The sequence below is a fragment of the Argopecten irradians genome, chromosome 4, assembly GCF_041381155.1.
Source record: "Argopecten irradians isolate NY chromosome 4, Ai_NY, whole genome shotgun sequence".
Lineage (NCBI taxonomy): Eukaryota > Metazoa > Mollusca > Bivalvia > Pectinida > Pectinidae > Argopecten > Argopecten irradians.
In genome coordinates, this window is record NC_091137.1 from 1513697 (window position 1) to 1530390 (window position 16694).

At 34.2% G+C, this 16694-nt stretch overlaps 1 protein-coding gene across 1 annotated transcript in view; it reads right to left on the reverse strand.

Annotated features, from left to right (window-relative positions):
- Window positions 1–963: 963 nt before the first annotated feature.
- LOC138322030 (programmed cell death 6-interacting protein-like) overlaps window positions 964–16694 on the reverse strand; it is a 162201-nt gene continuing 146470 nt past the window's right edge. Inside the window, 2 exon segments of the mRNA XM_069266085.1 lie at window positions 964–2977; window positions 3785–3841. Coding sequence (XP_069122186.1) covers window positions 2628–2977; window positions 3785–3841 — 407 coding nt within the window. The 3' untranslated portion in view covers window positions 964–2627.

The following is a 16694-nucleotide window of genomic DNA, read 5'->3' on the forward strand; positions in this document are numbered from 1 at the left end:
ATTCGACTATTGATCCCTTAGGCCTCTCTCTAGGATCTCCATACTTTCATTAGGGGAGTATTTCTGACCCCGTCCCTTTCTCCATTAGGGGAGTACTCATGACCCCCTCCCTTTCTCCATTAGGGGAGTATTTATGACCCAATCCCTTTCTCCATTAGGGGAGTACTCATGACCCCCTCCCTTTCTCCATTAGGGGAGTACTCGTGACCCCCTCCCTTTCTCCATTGGGGAGTATTTATGACCCCGTCCCTTTCTCCCAATGTAGTGCACTATCCACTAGTAGCGGTTAAGGATTCATTGTAAAGCTAGGGTATAGTGTATGTGTATGTAGTAGGGGCTGGAACTGGCTGGGGAAGCTGAGGGGATCTATTTATAGGTAGATGGGACCTATACAGAAGGGGCTATTCTTTGTAAACATGATCAGTCCTTATTATATATCTGACTAAACCACAGTTACATTTATATCTAATAAATATCTGCCCTACATATTAACATTGCCTTTAGTCTTTCTGTCATTAAACGCTATTCTCTATGTTAAGCTAACAAATTAAGTCCTGACAGAACCTTGGTTGACTATACACGGTGACAGTGTGTTTGAACATGTGGGGAATTCCTCATGTGTTTAATAAAAACCTGTACTTTTACACTTGTTTGACCTTGCATGACCTTGACCTAATCACAGTTATATGTATATCTGCTTTAGTTGATAATGATACAACTTTTGACAAAGTATCTTCGACGTATTGAAGGTTGCATTTTTGAATTTGAAATACATAATTATTCTTAACGGTATAATATATATATCTCTTGTCTTCAAAATAAGAGAAAACTGCATCTCACTGGTTTCCAGGTACCTATTTCATCTCTATCATGTGGATGTTCTCTTTTTGACCTTGCACCAATGTCTAAACCCAGGTTACGAACACTGGAACTTGATATAAACAGAAAATAAAAATAATTCCATCAGAAAAAAAAGATTTAATGCTTAAATCAATGCATTGTTTACAATAGTCTATAAATACTTAACAAAGATACTTGAGTGCTGTCCTAAAATGTGTTTAACCAAGTTTTTTGTTGATTTAAGGAAAAATCCAAATTATATGGTAGTGAAATCATGAAAAGTTATACATAGAACTGATTACTAGCAGTAAGGAAACCAACTTATCACTAAATCTGTGGACAATAATCAATACAAATAAATTACAAGGAATCATAAATAAATCACCTAAAAACATGGTTTTGTTGACTTGGGTACATATCACTTACTGGCTGAATCATAGTATATAATGTTGAAGTTTGTACAGCTACTGTGTCATACCAACTCATTCCAATGTCAAATGGAACATTAATTAGATTTGAAAAAATTCTTTTATAGTATTTACACAATTTTCATGACAATCATAACCTAGAGTCATATCAATGCAGGCTGTGTATAACTAATTCAATTTCAATTTTCAAACAATTTTCTTATATAGGTCTTCACCCAACCAATAACAAATCCTCCTGTAGGCTGTTCAATCTATTATCTGTACTTATAGTGTTATGTAGGAATATCAACCATGATTTGTCAGCCTGTCCTCCGCTCATAACTCATATATTATCTAACATTAGTCATATTCATACATGAAAATCGGTATTAAGGGATAAACTGTGATCGTAAATAGCACAGCTTAACAGTACAAGTCTCCTAGCACTTACAGATCAATATCGTGGGGAAATATCACTCACAGGAAATCAACATCTTAAAAAATGAATAAATCCCTTTCATTTTCACAAAACAGAGTAATGTTAATACACTAGAATACCAAGTTTTAAAAGTTATTACAAAAATCACATATTCATTGGACATTTCGGTGTAACATGAGAATCACATTTATTTTCTAAGATCATGATACATTTCTACAAACCCTTTACCATAGGAAAGGGACACTACAGTAAAGGTGATATAATTCATATTGATGTCTGGTACATTGTTTTAGACTTTATAACAAGGACTCTTCAGTGTCTTGTATTATCAACAGGCGATTGTTCAGACCTACAAAACTTGCTAGCATAGCAGACAGAATACACATTGATAATAACACACTGTCTGTATAAAATTTGCTAGCATAGCTACACATTGATAATATCACACTGTCTGTATAAAAAGCTTTTTGTAGTTTTCATGTAATTATTATCAGATCAGTCAATTCTTCATCTGAGCAATTGCAAATGTTAGCCTGAGGTTTATTTTTTTATAGACGTTTTTGTCAGGTTCTGCATTTAGACCATGGTCATAACTTCCAGAATCCATAAAAAATTATATGATTTTGATTAAGTACTGTAAGGCTCAAGAAGTGAAGCTCTGGAGAGAACATATACAAAATTATAGTAGTGCAAGGGGAATAACTGCTTAAGGAATTCTCTCCACATACCCCCTGCCCTATGTTCAGGATAAATGTCTTGAAGCACCAGACCTGGCCAATCGAAGGATAAATAAAGAAGTTAAAGTAAGTCAACCTATCACAAAAAGCACTAATTATTTTTCTCCTGTGTAGTGTCTGAGAAATAGCAAGTTAGATATCCATTCAGAATCATATAAGATAATATTTCTATAGTCAACCTGTAAGTCACACAAACATCCATTCCTATCTCCATTGGGTGTTCTGTGGATAAGGTGGCTGGCCAGGCTGCTGGTTGGGATACCCGGGGTATTGTTGTTGCCCTGGATATGGCTGTTGTTGCTGTGGATATGGCGGTTGACCTCCAGGATACTGTTGTTGTTGTTGTGGGTACTGTGGTTGCCCAGGATATTGTTGTTGTTGGCCAGGGTATTGTTGCCCTGGGTATTGTTGTTGTTGTCCTTGGTATGGTGGGGGCTGATACTGCTGCCCCATATAAGGATTGTAGGGGTTGAAGCCGGAGGGCATGGCTGGCATAGATCTACTCATGTCCTGTTGTTGTCCATAGGGAGGTGCGCCCCAACCTCCTTGTTGATCTGTTGGGACGACAAGATTAGTTAGAGAGTGTAAATAAAAGTTACTCTTACCACAACTACCAGAGACTGTTTAACTTTATAAAACTTGCATCGCTTAGTAAATTTTTGCGCAAATGAAATTACCAATAAACAAGAGGTCCCAGAGGGATCGGGGCGCCCACCAAAGAATGATCTATATATCTAACAATGAAAAGAGGTTATATCTTTTCTCTACTTTTCAATCTCCAACTATCAAAATCCAAGATGGCTGTCTATAGGCCCAAAAATTCTATATACACAACTAGGACCTATGTGGAGCTTATACATATAAAATTTGAGACAGACCTCTTCACTACTTCACGTGAAATAACGGTTACAAACTTTTAATACCAAAATGGAAGATGGCAACCTGTTGGCCATCTTGTTAACAGATCGGTCCCAAAATTTAATATGCACAACTAGAGCTCGATGGAAACCCCTACATATGAAATTTGAGACAGATCTCAAGCGTGCTTTCTGAGAAGTAGTCTGATCAGTCTTTAATTACAATATGCACCACTAGGGTCCTAGGGGAACCTATATATGAAATTTGAGAAGGATCCCTCTAGGACTTATGAGAAATTGCGATAACAGGAAGTGTTAATGCACGCCCAGACGAAAGGCGAATTAAATGCCCACCATCTGATGATGGTGGGCTAAAACTAGCTTTAATATGTTGGATAACAGTAGTTTATCACATAAATTAACTACTACTGATCAAGGATCAAACAAGATACACATATAAATATATACACCACAAAAAAATGTAGGAGTCAAATCAGTACTTACTGTAGTTCTGAGCTGGGGGCTGGGACGGGGGAGCTGATGGACCACTGGGCTGGGTACCTGATAAAACAAACAACCAAAGTAGGATAAAACGTGAAAACTTAGTGATGATTTCTTATCAGTTGTAAACCTAAAAAGACTTTAACTTGAATGTTGTATGCTCTTTCTGACACGACCATCCATCTGTGGTACAACTAGTATAGAGTATGATTTACTCCAGGAAATATCAGATCTCAAATTAAAACTTTCCACTTTACTTAGAGTAGTTGAGGTATATCCTTCACGTTAAACATTTTCTATAAAACATTCAATACATTAAACCACTTCTGTGTACATAAACATTTGTGTCATATTGTTATCTTCAACATTTAATTCATGAAAATATAAATTTTTGATCAGGGCACTTATTCATATACAGTCAAACTTGTAATAACGGACACCTTTATATAGCAGACACCTCTCCATAACAGACACTGTAAGGAATATCCAATGTAAATTACTATATAAATGAACTAGAGAGGACCACTCTTCAATGAAGACAGCAGCATAAAATATGTCTGTTAACTATTTACTAGGATGTTTAATGAGGACAGCAGCAGCAATTATGTCTGTTAACTATTTACTAGGATGTTTAATGAGGACAGCAGCATCAATTATGTCTGTTAACTATTTACTAGGATGTTTAATGAGGACAGCAGCATCAATTATGTCTGTTGACTATTTAATGAGGACAGCAGCATCAATATATCTGTTAACTATTTACTAGGATGTTTAATGAGGACAGCAGCATCAATTATGTCTGTTAACTATTTACTAGGATGTTTAATGAGGACAGCAGCATCAATTATGTCTGTTGACTATATTTACTAGGATGTTTAATGAGGACAGCAGCATCAATTATGTCTGTTAACTATTTACTAGGATGTTTAATGAGGACAGCAGCATCAATTATGTCTGTTAACTATTTACTAGGATGTTTAATGAAGACAGCAGACATCAATTATGTCTGTTAACTATTTACTAGGATGTTTAATGAGGACAGCAGCATCAATTATGTCTGTTAACTATTTACTAGGATGTTTAATGAGGATAGCAGACATCAATTATGTCTGTTAACTATTTACTAGGATGTTTAATGAGGACAGCAGACATCAATTATGTCTGTTAACTATTTACTAGGATGTTTAATGAGGACAGCAGACATCAATTATGTCTGTTAACTATTTACTAGGATGTTTAATGAGGACAGCAGACATCAATTATGTCTGTTAACTATTTACTAGGATGTTTAATGAAGACAGCATGCATCAATTATGTCTGTTAACTATTTACTAGGATGTTTAATGAGGACAGCAGACATCAATTATGTCTGTTAACTATTTACTAGGATGTTTAATGAGGACAGCAGCATCAATTATGTCTGTTAACTATTTACTAGGATGTTTAATGAGGACAGCAGACATCAATTATGTCTGTTAACTATTTACTAGGATGTTTAATGAAGACAGCAGCCATCAATTATGTCTGTTAACTATTTACTAGGATGTTTAATGAGGATAGCAGCATCAATTATGTCTGTTAACTATTTACTAGGATGTTTAATGAGGACAGCAGCAGCATCAATTATGTCTGTTAACTATTTACTAGGATGTTTAATGAGGACAGCAGCATCAATTATGTCTGTTAACTATTTACTAGGATGTTTAATGAAGGACAGCAGGCATCAATTATGTCTGTTAACTATTTACTAGGATGTTTAATGAGGATAGCAGCATCAATTATGTCTGTTAACTATTTACTAGGATGTTTAATGAGGACAGCAGGCATCAATTATGTCTGTTAACTATTTACTAGGATGTTTAATGAGGCAGCAGCATCAATATGTCTGTTAACTATTTACTAGGATGTTTAATGAGGACAGCAGGCATCAATATGTCTGTTAACTATTTACTAGGATGTTTAATGAGACGTAAGCAATATGTCTGTTAACTATTTACTAGGATGTTTAATGAGGACAGCAGCAGCATCAAATATGTCTGTTAACTATTTACTAGGATGTTTAATGAGGACAGCAGCATCAATTATGTCTGTTAACTATTTACTAGGATGTTTAATGAGGACAGCAGGCATCAAATATGTCTGTTAACTATTTACTAGGATGTTTAATGAGGACAGCAGGCATCAATTATGTCTGTTAACTATTTACTAGGATGTTTAATGAGGACAGCAGCATCAATTATGTCTGTTAACTATTTACTAGGATGTTTAATGAGGACAGCAGCATCAATTATGTCTGTTAACTATTTACTAGGATGTTTAATGAGGACAGCAGCATCAATTATGTCTGTTAACTATTTACTAGGATGTTTAATGAGGACAGCAGGCATCAAATTATGTCTGTTAACTATTTACTAGGATGTTTAATGAGGACAGCAGCATCAATTATGTCTGTTAACTATTTACTAGGATGTTTAATGAGGATAGCAGGCATCAATTATGTCTGTTAACTATTTACTAGGATGTTTAATGAGGACAGCAGCATCAATTATGTCTGTTAACTATTTACTAGGATGTTTAATGAGGACAGCAGCATCAATTATGTCTGTTAACTATTTACTAGGATGTTTAATGAGGACAGCAGCATCAATTATGTCTGTTAACTATTTACTAGGATGTTTAATGAGGACAGCAGCATCAATTATGTCTGTTAACTATTTACTAGGATGTTTAATGAGGACAGCAGCATCAAATATGTCTGTTAACTATTTACTAGGATGTTTAATGAGGACAGCAGCATCAATTATGTCTGTTAACTATTTACTAGGATGTTTAATGAGGATAGCAGGCATCAAATATGTCTGTTAACTATTTACTAGGATGTTTAATGAGGATAGCAGGCATCAATTATGTCTGTTAACTATTTACTAGGATGTTTAATGAGGACAGCAGGCATCAAATATGTCTGTTAACTATTTACTAGGATGTTTAATGAGGATAGCAGGCATCAATTATGTCTGTTAACTATTTACTAGGATGTTTAATGAGGACAGCAGCATCAATTATGTCTGTTAACTATTTACTAGGATGTTTAATGAGGACAGCAGCATCAATTATGTCTGTTAACTATTTACTAGGATGTTTAATGAGGACAGCAGGCATCAAATATGTCTGTTAACTATTTACTAGGATGTTTAATGAGGATAGCAGGCATCAATTATGTCTGTTAACTATTTACTAGGATGTTTAATGAGGATAGCAGGCATCAAATATGTCTGTTAACTATTTACTAGGATGTTTAATGAGGACAGCAGGCATCAATTATGTCTGTTAACTATTTACTAGGATGTTTAATGAAGACAGCAGCATCAAATATGTCTGTTAACTATTTACTAGGATGTTTAATGAGGACAGCAGGCATCAATTATGTCTGTTAACTATTTACTAGGATGTTTAATGAAGACAGCAGGCATCAAATATGTCTGTTAACTATTTACTAGGATGTTTAATGAGGATAGCAGGCATCAATTATGTCTGTTAACTATTTACTAGGATGTTTAATGAGGACAGCAGGCATCAATTATGTCTGTTAACTATTTACTAGGATGTTTAATGAAGACAGCAGACATCAAATATGTCTGTTAACTATTTACTAGGATGTTTAATGAGGACAGCAGGCATCAATTATGTCTGTTAACTATTTACTAGGATGTTTAATGAGGACAGCAGGCATCAAATATGTCTGTTAACTATTTACTAGGATGTTTAATGAGGACAGCAGCCAGCATCAAATATGTCTGTTAACTATTTACTAGGATGTTTAATGAGGACAGCAGCATCAATTATGTCTGTTAACTATTTACTAGGATGTTTAATGAGGACAGCAGGCATCAAATATGTCTGTTAACTATTTACTAGGATGTTTAATGAGGACAGCAGGCATCAAATATGTCTGTTAACTATTTACTAGGATGTTTAATGAGGACAGCAGGCATCAAATATGTCTGTTAACTATTTACTAGGATGTTTAATGAGGACAGCAGCATCAATTATGTCTGTTAACTATTTACTAGGATGTTTAATGAGGATAGCAGCATCAATTATGTCTGTTAACTATTTACTAGGATGTTTAATGAGGACAGCAGCATCAATTATGTCTGTTAACTATTTACTAGGATGTTTAATGAGGACAGCAGCATCAATTATGTCTGTTAACTATTTACTAGGATGTTTAATGAGGACAGCAGGCATCAAATATGTCTGTTAACTATTTACTAGGATGTTTAATGAGGACAGCAGGCATCAATTATGTCTGTTAACTATTTACTAGGATGTTTAATGAGGACAGCAGCATCAATTATGTCTGTTAACTATTTACTAGGATGTTTAATGAGGACAGCAGGCATCAATTATGTCTGTTAACTATTTACTAGGATGTTTAATGAGGACAGCAGGCATCAATTATGTCTGTTAACTATTTACTAGGATGTTTAATGAGGACAGCAGCATCAAATATGTCTGTTAACTATTTACTAGGATGTTTAATGAGGACAGCAGGCATCAAATATGTCTGTTAACTATTTACTAGGATGTTTAATGAGGATAGCAGGCATCAATTATGTCTGTTAACTATTTACTAGGATGTTTAATGAGGACAGCAGACATCAATTATGTCTGTTAACTATTTACTAGGATGTTTAATGAGGACAGCAGGCATCAAATATGTCTGTTAACTATTTACTAGGATGTTTAATGAGGACAGCAGGCATCAAATATGTCTGTTAACTATTTACTAGGATGTTTAATGAGGACAGCAGACATCAATTATGTCTGTTAACTATTTACTAGGATGTTTAATGAGGACAGCAGGCATCAATTATGTCTGTTAACTATTTACTAGGATGTTTAATGAGGACAGCAGGCATCAATTATGTCTGTTAACTATTTACTAGGATGTTTAATGAAGACAGCAGCAGCAAATATGTCTGTTAACTATTTACTAGGATGTTTAATGAGGACAGCAGGCATCAAATATGTCTGTTAACTATTTACTAGGATGTTTAATGAGGATAGCAGGCATCAAATATGTCTGTTAACTATTTACTAGGATGTTTAATGAGGATAGCAGGCATCAAATATGTCTGTTAACTATTTACTAGGATGTTTAATGAGGATGCACAATATGTCTGTTAACTATTTACTAGGATGTTTAATGAGACAGCAGCATCAATATGTCTGTTAACTATTTACTAGGATGTTTAATGAGGACAGCAGGCATCAAATATGTCTGTTAACTATTTACTAGGATGTTTAATGAGGACAGCATGCATCAAATATGTCTGTTAACTATTTACTAGGATGTTTAATGAGGACAGCAGGCATCAATATGTCTGTTAACTATTTACTAGGATGTTTAATGAGGACAGCAGCATCAAATATGTCTGTTAACTATTTACTAGGATGTTTAATGAGGAGACAGGCATCAAATATGTCTGTTAACTATTTACTAGGATGTTTAATGAGGACAGCAGCATCAATTATGTCTGTTAACTATTTACTAGGATGTTTAATGAGGATAGCAGGCATCAAATATGTCTGTTAACTATTTACTAGGATGTTTAATGAGGACAGCAGGCATCAAATATGTCTGTTAACTATTTACTAGGATGTTTAATGAGGACAGCAGGCATCAAATATGTCTGTTAACTATTTACTAGGATGTTTAATGAGGACAGCAGGCATCAAATATGTCTGTTAACTATTTACTAGGATGTTTAATGAAGACAGCAGCATCAATTATGTCTGTTAACTATTTACTAGGATGTTTAATGAGGATAGCAGGCATCAAATATGTCTGTTAACTATTTACTAGGATGTTTAATGAGGACAGCAGGCATCAAATATGTCTGTTAACTATTTACTAGGATGTTTAATGAGGACAGCAGGCATCAATTATGTCTGTTAACTATTTACTAGGATGTTTAATGAGGACAGCAGGCATCAAATATGTCTGTTAACTATTTACTAGGATGTTTAATGAGGACAGCAGCATCAATTATGTCTGTTAACTATTTACTAGGATGTTTAATGAAGACAGCAGCATCAATTATGTCTGTTAACTATTTACTAGGATGTTTAATGAGGATAGCAGGCATCAATTATGTCTGTTAACTATTTACTAGGATGTTTAATGAGGACAGCAGGCATCAAATATGTCTGTTAACTATTTACTAGGATGTTTAATGAGGACAGCAGCATCAATTATGTCTGTTAACTATTTACTAGGATGTTTAATGAGGACAGCAGGCATCAAATATGTCTGTTAACTATTTACTAGGATGTTTAATGAGGACAGCAGGCATCAATTATGTCTGTTAACTATTTACTAGGATGTTTAATGAGGACAGCAGGCATCAATTATGTCTGTTAACTATTTACTAGGATGTTTAATGAGGACAGCAGGCATCAAATATGTCTGTTAACTATTTACTAGGATGTTTAATGAGGACAGCAGCATCAATTATGTCTGTTAACTATTTACTAGGATGTTTAATGAGGACAGCAGCATCAATTATGTCTGTTAACTATTTACTAGGATGTTTAATGAGGACAGCAGCATCAAATATGTCTGTTAACTATTTACTAGGATGTTTAATGAGGATAGCAGCACATTCAATTATGTCTGTTAACTATTTACTAGGATGTTTAATGAGGACAGCAGCAGCATCAATTATGTCTGTTAACTATTTACTAGGATGTTTAATGAGGACAGCAGCATCAAATATGTCTGTTAACTATTTACTAGGATGTTTAATGAGGACAGCAGGCATCAAATATGTCTGTTAACTATTTACTAGGATGTTTAATGAGGACAGCAGGCATCAATTATGTCTGTTAACTATTTACTAGGATGTTTAATGAGGACAGCAGACATCAATTATGTCTGTTAACTATTTACTAGGATGTTTAATGAGGATAGCAGCAGCATCAATTATGTCTGTTAACTATTTACTAGGATGTTTAATGAGGACAGCAGGCATCAAATATGTCTGTTAACTATTTACTAGGATGTTTAATGAAGACAGCAGCAGCAATTATGTCTGTTAACTATTTACTAGGATGTTTAATGAGGACAGCAGACATCAATTATGTCTGTTAACTATTTACTAGGATGTTTAATGAGGATAGCAGCATCAATTATGTCTGTTAACTATTTACTAGGATGTTTAATGAAGACAGCAGGCATCAAATATGTCTGTTAACTATTTACTAGGATGTTTAATGAGGACAGCAGGCATCAAATATGTCTGTTAACTATTTACTAGGATGTTTAATGAGGACAGCAGGCATCAATTATGTCTGTTAACTATTTACTAGGATGTTTAATGAGGATAGCAGGCATCAATATGTCTGTTAACTATTTACTAGGATGTTTAATGAGGACAGCAGCATCAATTATGTCTGTTAACTATTTACTAGGATGTTTAATGAGGACAGCAGGCATCAAATATGTCTGTTAACTATTTACTAGGATGTTTAATGAAGACAGCATGCATCAATTATGTCTGTTAACTATTTACTAGGATGTTTAATGAGGACAGCAGGCATCAAATTATGTCTGTTAACTATTTACTAGGATGTTTTAATGAGGACAGCAGGCATCAAATTATGTCTGTTAACTATTTACTAGGATGTTTAATGAGGATAGCAGGCATCAAATATGTCTGTTAACTATTTACTAGGATGTTTAATGAGGATAGCAGGCATCAAATATGTCTGTTAACTATTTACTAGGATGTTTAATGAAGACAGCAGGCATCAAATATGTCTGTTAACTATTTACTAGGATGTTTAATGAGGATAGCAGGCATCAATTATGTCTGTTAACTATTTACTAGGATGTTTAATGAGGACAGCAGCATCAATTATGTCTGTTAACTATTTACTAGGATGTTTAATGAGGATAGCAGGCATCAAATATGTCTGTTAACTATTTACTAGGATGTTTAATGAGGACAGCAGCATCAAATATGTCTGTTAACTATTTACTAGGATGTTTAATGAGGACAGCAGGCATCAATTATGTCTGTTAACTATTTACTAGGATGTTTAATGAGGACAGCAGGCATCAAATATGTCTGTTAACTATTTACTAGGATGTTTAATGAGGATAGCAGCATCAATTATGTCTGTTAACTATTTACTAGGATGTTTAATGAGGACAGCAGGCATCAATTATGTCTGTTAACTATTTACTAGGATGTTTAATGAGGACAGCAGCATCAAATATGTCTGTTAACTATTTACTAGGATGTTTAATGAGGACAGCAGGCATCAAATATGTCTGTTAACTATTTACTAGGATGTTTAATGAGGACAGCAGGCATCAAATATGTCTGTTAACTATTTACTAGGATGTTTAATGAGGACAGCAGCATCAATTATGTCTGTTAACTATTTACTAGGATGTTTAATGAGGACAGCAGCATCAATTATGTCTGTTAACTATTTACTAGGATGTTTAATGAGGACAGCAGCATCAAATATGTCTGTTAACTATTTACTAGGATGTTTAATGAGGACAGCAGGCATCAAATATGTCTGTTAACTATTTACTAGGATGTTTAATGAGGACAGCAGCATCAAATATGTCTGTTAACTATTTACTAGGATGTTTAATGAGGACAGCAGCATCAATTATGTCTGTTAACTATTTACTAGGATGTTTAATGAGGACAGCAGCCATCAATTATGTCTGTTAACTATTTACTAGGATGTTTAATGAGGACAGCAGGCATCAATTATGTCTGTTAACTATTTACTAGGATGTTTAATGAGGACAGCAGCATCAATTATGTCTGTTAACTATTTACTAGGATGTTTATTTACTAGGATGTTAATAGGATTTCAATTATGTCTGTTAACTATTTACTAGGATGTTTAATGAGGACAGCAGCATCAATTATGTCTGTTAACTATTTACTAGGATGTTTAATGAGGACAGCAGCATCAATTATGTCTGTTAACTATTTACTAGGATGTTTAATGAGGACAGCAGGCATCAAATATGTCTGTTAACTATTTACTAGGATGTTTAATGAGGACAGCAGGCATCAATTATGTCTGTTAACTATTTACTAGGATGTTTAATGAGGACAGCAGGCATCAATTATGTCTGTTAACTATTTACTAGGATGTTTAATGAGGACAGCAGCATCAAATATGTCTGTTAACTATTTACTAGGATGTTTAATGAGGACAGCAGGCATCAAATATGTCTGTTAACTATTTACTAGGATGTTTAATGAGGATAGCAGGCATCAATTATGTCTGTTAACTATTTACTAGGATGTTTAATGAAGACAGCAGGCATCAATTATGTCTGTTAACTATTTACTAGGATGTTTAATGAGGACAGCAGGCATCAATTATGTCTGTTAACTATTTACTAGGATGTTTAATGAGGACAGCAGGCATCAATTATGTCTGTTAACTATTTACTAGGATGTTTAATGAGGACAGCAGCATCAATTATGTCTGTTAACTATTTACTAGGATGTTTAATGAGGATAGCAGGCATCAATTATGTCTGTTAACTATTTACTAGGATGTTTAATGAGGATAGCAGGCATCAATTATGTCTGTTAACTATTTACTAGGATGTTTAATGAGGATAGCAGGCATCAAATATGTCTGTTAACTATTTACTAGGATGTTTAATGAGGACAGCAGTATCAATTATGTCTGTTAACTATTTACTAAGATGTTTAATGAGGACAGCAGCCATCAAATATGTCTGTTAACTATTTACTAGGATGTTTAATGAGGACAGCAGCATCAAATTATGTCTGTTAACTATTTACTAGGATGTTTAATGAGGACAGCAGCATCAAATATGTCTGTTAACTATTTACTAGGATGTTTAATGAGGACAGCAGGCATCAATTATGTCTGTTAACTATTTACTAGGATGTTTAATGAGGACAGCAGGCATCAATTATGTCTGTTAACTATTTACTAGGATGTTTAATGAGGACAGCAGCATCAATTATGTCTGTTAACTATTTACTAGGATGTTTAATGAGGACAGCAGCATCAATTATGTCTGTTAACTATTTACTAGGATGTTTAATGAGGATAGCAGACATCAATTATGTCTGTTAACTATTTACTAGGATGTTTAATGAGGACAGCAGCCATCAATTATGTCTGTTAACTATTTACTAGGATGTTTAATGAGGACAGCAGCATCAATTATGTCTGTTAACTATTTACTAGGATGTTTAATGAGGACAGCAGCATCAATTATGTCTGTTAACTATTTACTAGGATGTTTAATGAGGACAGCAGCATCAAATATGTCTGTTAACTATTTACTAGGATGTTTAATGAGGACAGCAGCAGCATCAATTATGTCTGTTAACTATTTACTAGGATGTTTAATGAGGACAGCAGGCATCAATTATGTCTGTTAACTATTTACTAGGATGTTTAATGAGGACAGCAGCATCAATTATGTCTGTTAACTATTTACTAGGATGTTTAATGAGGACAGCAGCCATCAATTATGTCTGTTAACTATTTACTAGGATGTTTAATGAGGACAGCAGCATCAATTATGTCTGTTAACTATTTACTAGGATGTTTAATGAGGACAGCAGGCATCAATTATGTCTGTTAACTATTTACTAGGATGTTTAATGAGGACAGCAGCATCAATTATGTCTGTTAACTATTTACTAGGATGTTTAATGAGGACAGCAGCATCAATTATGTCTGTTAACTATTTACTAGGATGTTTAATGAGGACAGCAGGCATCAATTATGTCTGTTAACTATTTACTAGGATGTTTAATGAGGACAGCAGCATCAATTATGTCTGTTAACTATTTACTAGGATGTTTAATGAGGACAGCAGGCATCAATTATGTCTGTTAACTATTTACTAGGATGTTTAATGAGGACAGCAGCATCAAATATGTCTGTTAACTATTTACTAGGATGTTTAATGAGGACAGCAGCATCAATTATGTCTGTTAACTATTTACTAGGATGTTTAATGAGGACAGCAGGCATCAATTATGTCTGTTAACTATTTACTAGGATGTTTAATGAGGACAGCAGCATCAATTATGTCTGTTAACTATTTACTAGGATGTTTAATGAGGACAGCAGCATCAATTATGTCTGTTAACTATTTACTAGGATGTTTAATGAGGACAGCAGGCATCAAATATGTCTGTTAACTATTTACTAGGATGTTTAATGAGGACAGCAGCCATCAAATATGTCTGTTAACTATTTACTAGGATGTTTAATGAGGACAGCAGCATCAATTATGTCTGTTAACTATTTACTAGGATGTTTAATGAGGACAGCAGCCATCAATTATGTCTGTTAACTATTTACTAGGATGTTTAATGAGGACAGCAGGCATCAATTATGTCTGTTAACTATTTACTAGGATGTTTAATGAGGATAGCAGGCATCAATTATGTCTGTTAACTATTTACTAGGATGTTTAATGAGGACAGCAGGCATCAATTATGTCTGTTAACTATTTACTAGGATGTTTAATGAGGACAGCAGCATCAATTATGTCTGTTAACTATTTACTAGGATGTTTAATGAGGACAGCAGCATCAATTATGTCTGTTAACTATTTACTAGGATGTTTAATGAGGACAGCAGCATCAAATATGTCTGTTAACTATTTACTAGGATGTTTAATGAGGACAGCAGCATCAATTATGTCTGTTAACTATTTACTAGGATGTTTAATGAGGACAGCAGCATCAATTATGTCTGTTAACTATTTACTAGGATGTTTAATGAGGACAGCAGGCATCAATTATGTCTGTTAACTATTTACTAGGATGTTTAATGAGGACAGCAGGCATCAATTATGTCTGTTAACTATTTACTAGGATGTTTAATGAGGACAGCAGCATCAAATATGTCTGTTAACTATTTACTAGGATGTTTAATGAGGATAGCAGCATCAAATATGTCTGTTAACTATTTACTAGGATGTTTAATGAGGACAGCAGGCATCAATTATGTCTGTTAACTATTTACTAGGATGTTTAATGAGGACAGCAGGCATCAATTATGTCTGTTAACTATTTACTAGGATGTTTAATGAGGACAGCAGCATCAATTATGTCTGTTAACTATTTACTAGGATGTTTAATGAGGACAGCAGCATCAATTATGTCTGTTAACTATTTACTAGGATGTTTAATGAGGACAGCAGCATCAAATATGTCTGTTAACTATTTACTAGGATGTTTAATGAGGATAGCAGCATCAATTATGTCTGTTAACTATTTACTAGGATGTTTAATGAGGATAGCAGCATCAATTATGTCTGTTAACTATTTACTAGGATGTTTAATGAGGACAGCAGCATCAATATGTCTGTTAACTATTTACTAGGATGTTTAATGAAGACAGCAGCATCAATTATGTCTGTTAACTATTTACTAGGATGTTTAATGAGGATAGCAGGCATCAATTATGTCTGTTAACTATTTACTAGGATGTTTAATGAGGACAGCAGCATCAATTATGTCTGTTAACTATTTACTAGGATGTTTAATGAGGACAGCAGGCATCAAATATGTCTGTTAACTATTTACTAGGATGTTTAATGAGGACAGCAGCATCAATTATGTCTGTTAACTATTTACTAGGATGTTTAATGAGGACAGCAGGCATCAATTATGTCTGTTAACTATTTACTAGGATGTTTAATGAGGATAGCAGGCATCAATTATGTCTGTTAACTATTTACTAGGATGTTTAATGAGGACAGCAGCATCAAATATGTCTGTTAACTATTTACTAGGATGTTTAATGAGGACAGCAGGCATCAAATATGTCTGTTAACTATTTACTAGGATGTTTAATGAGG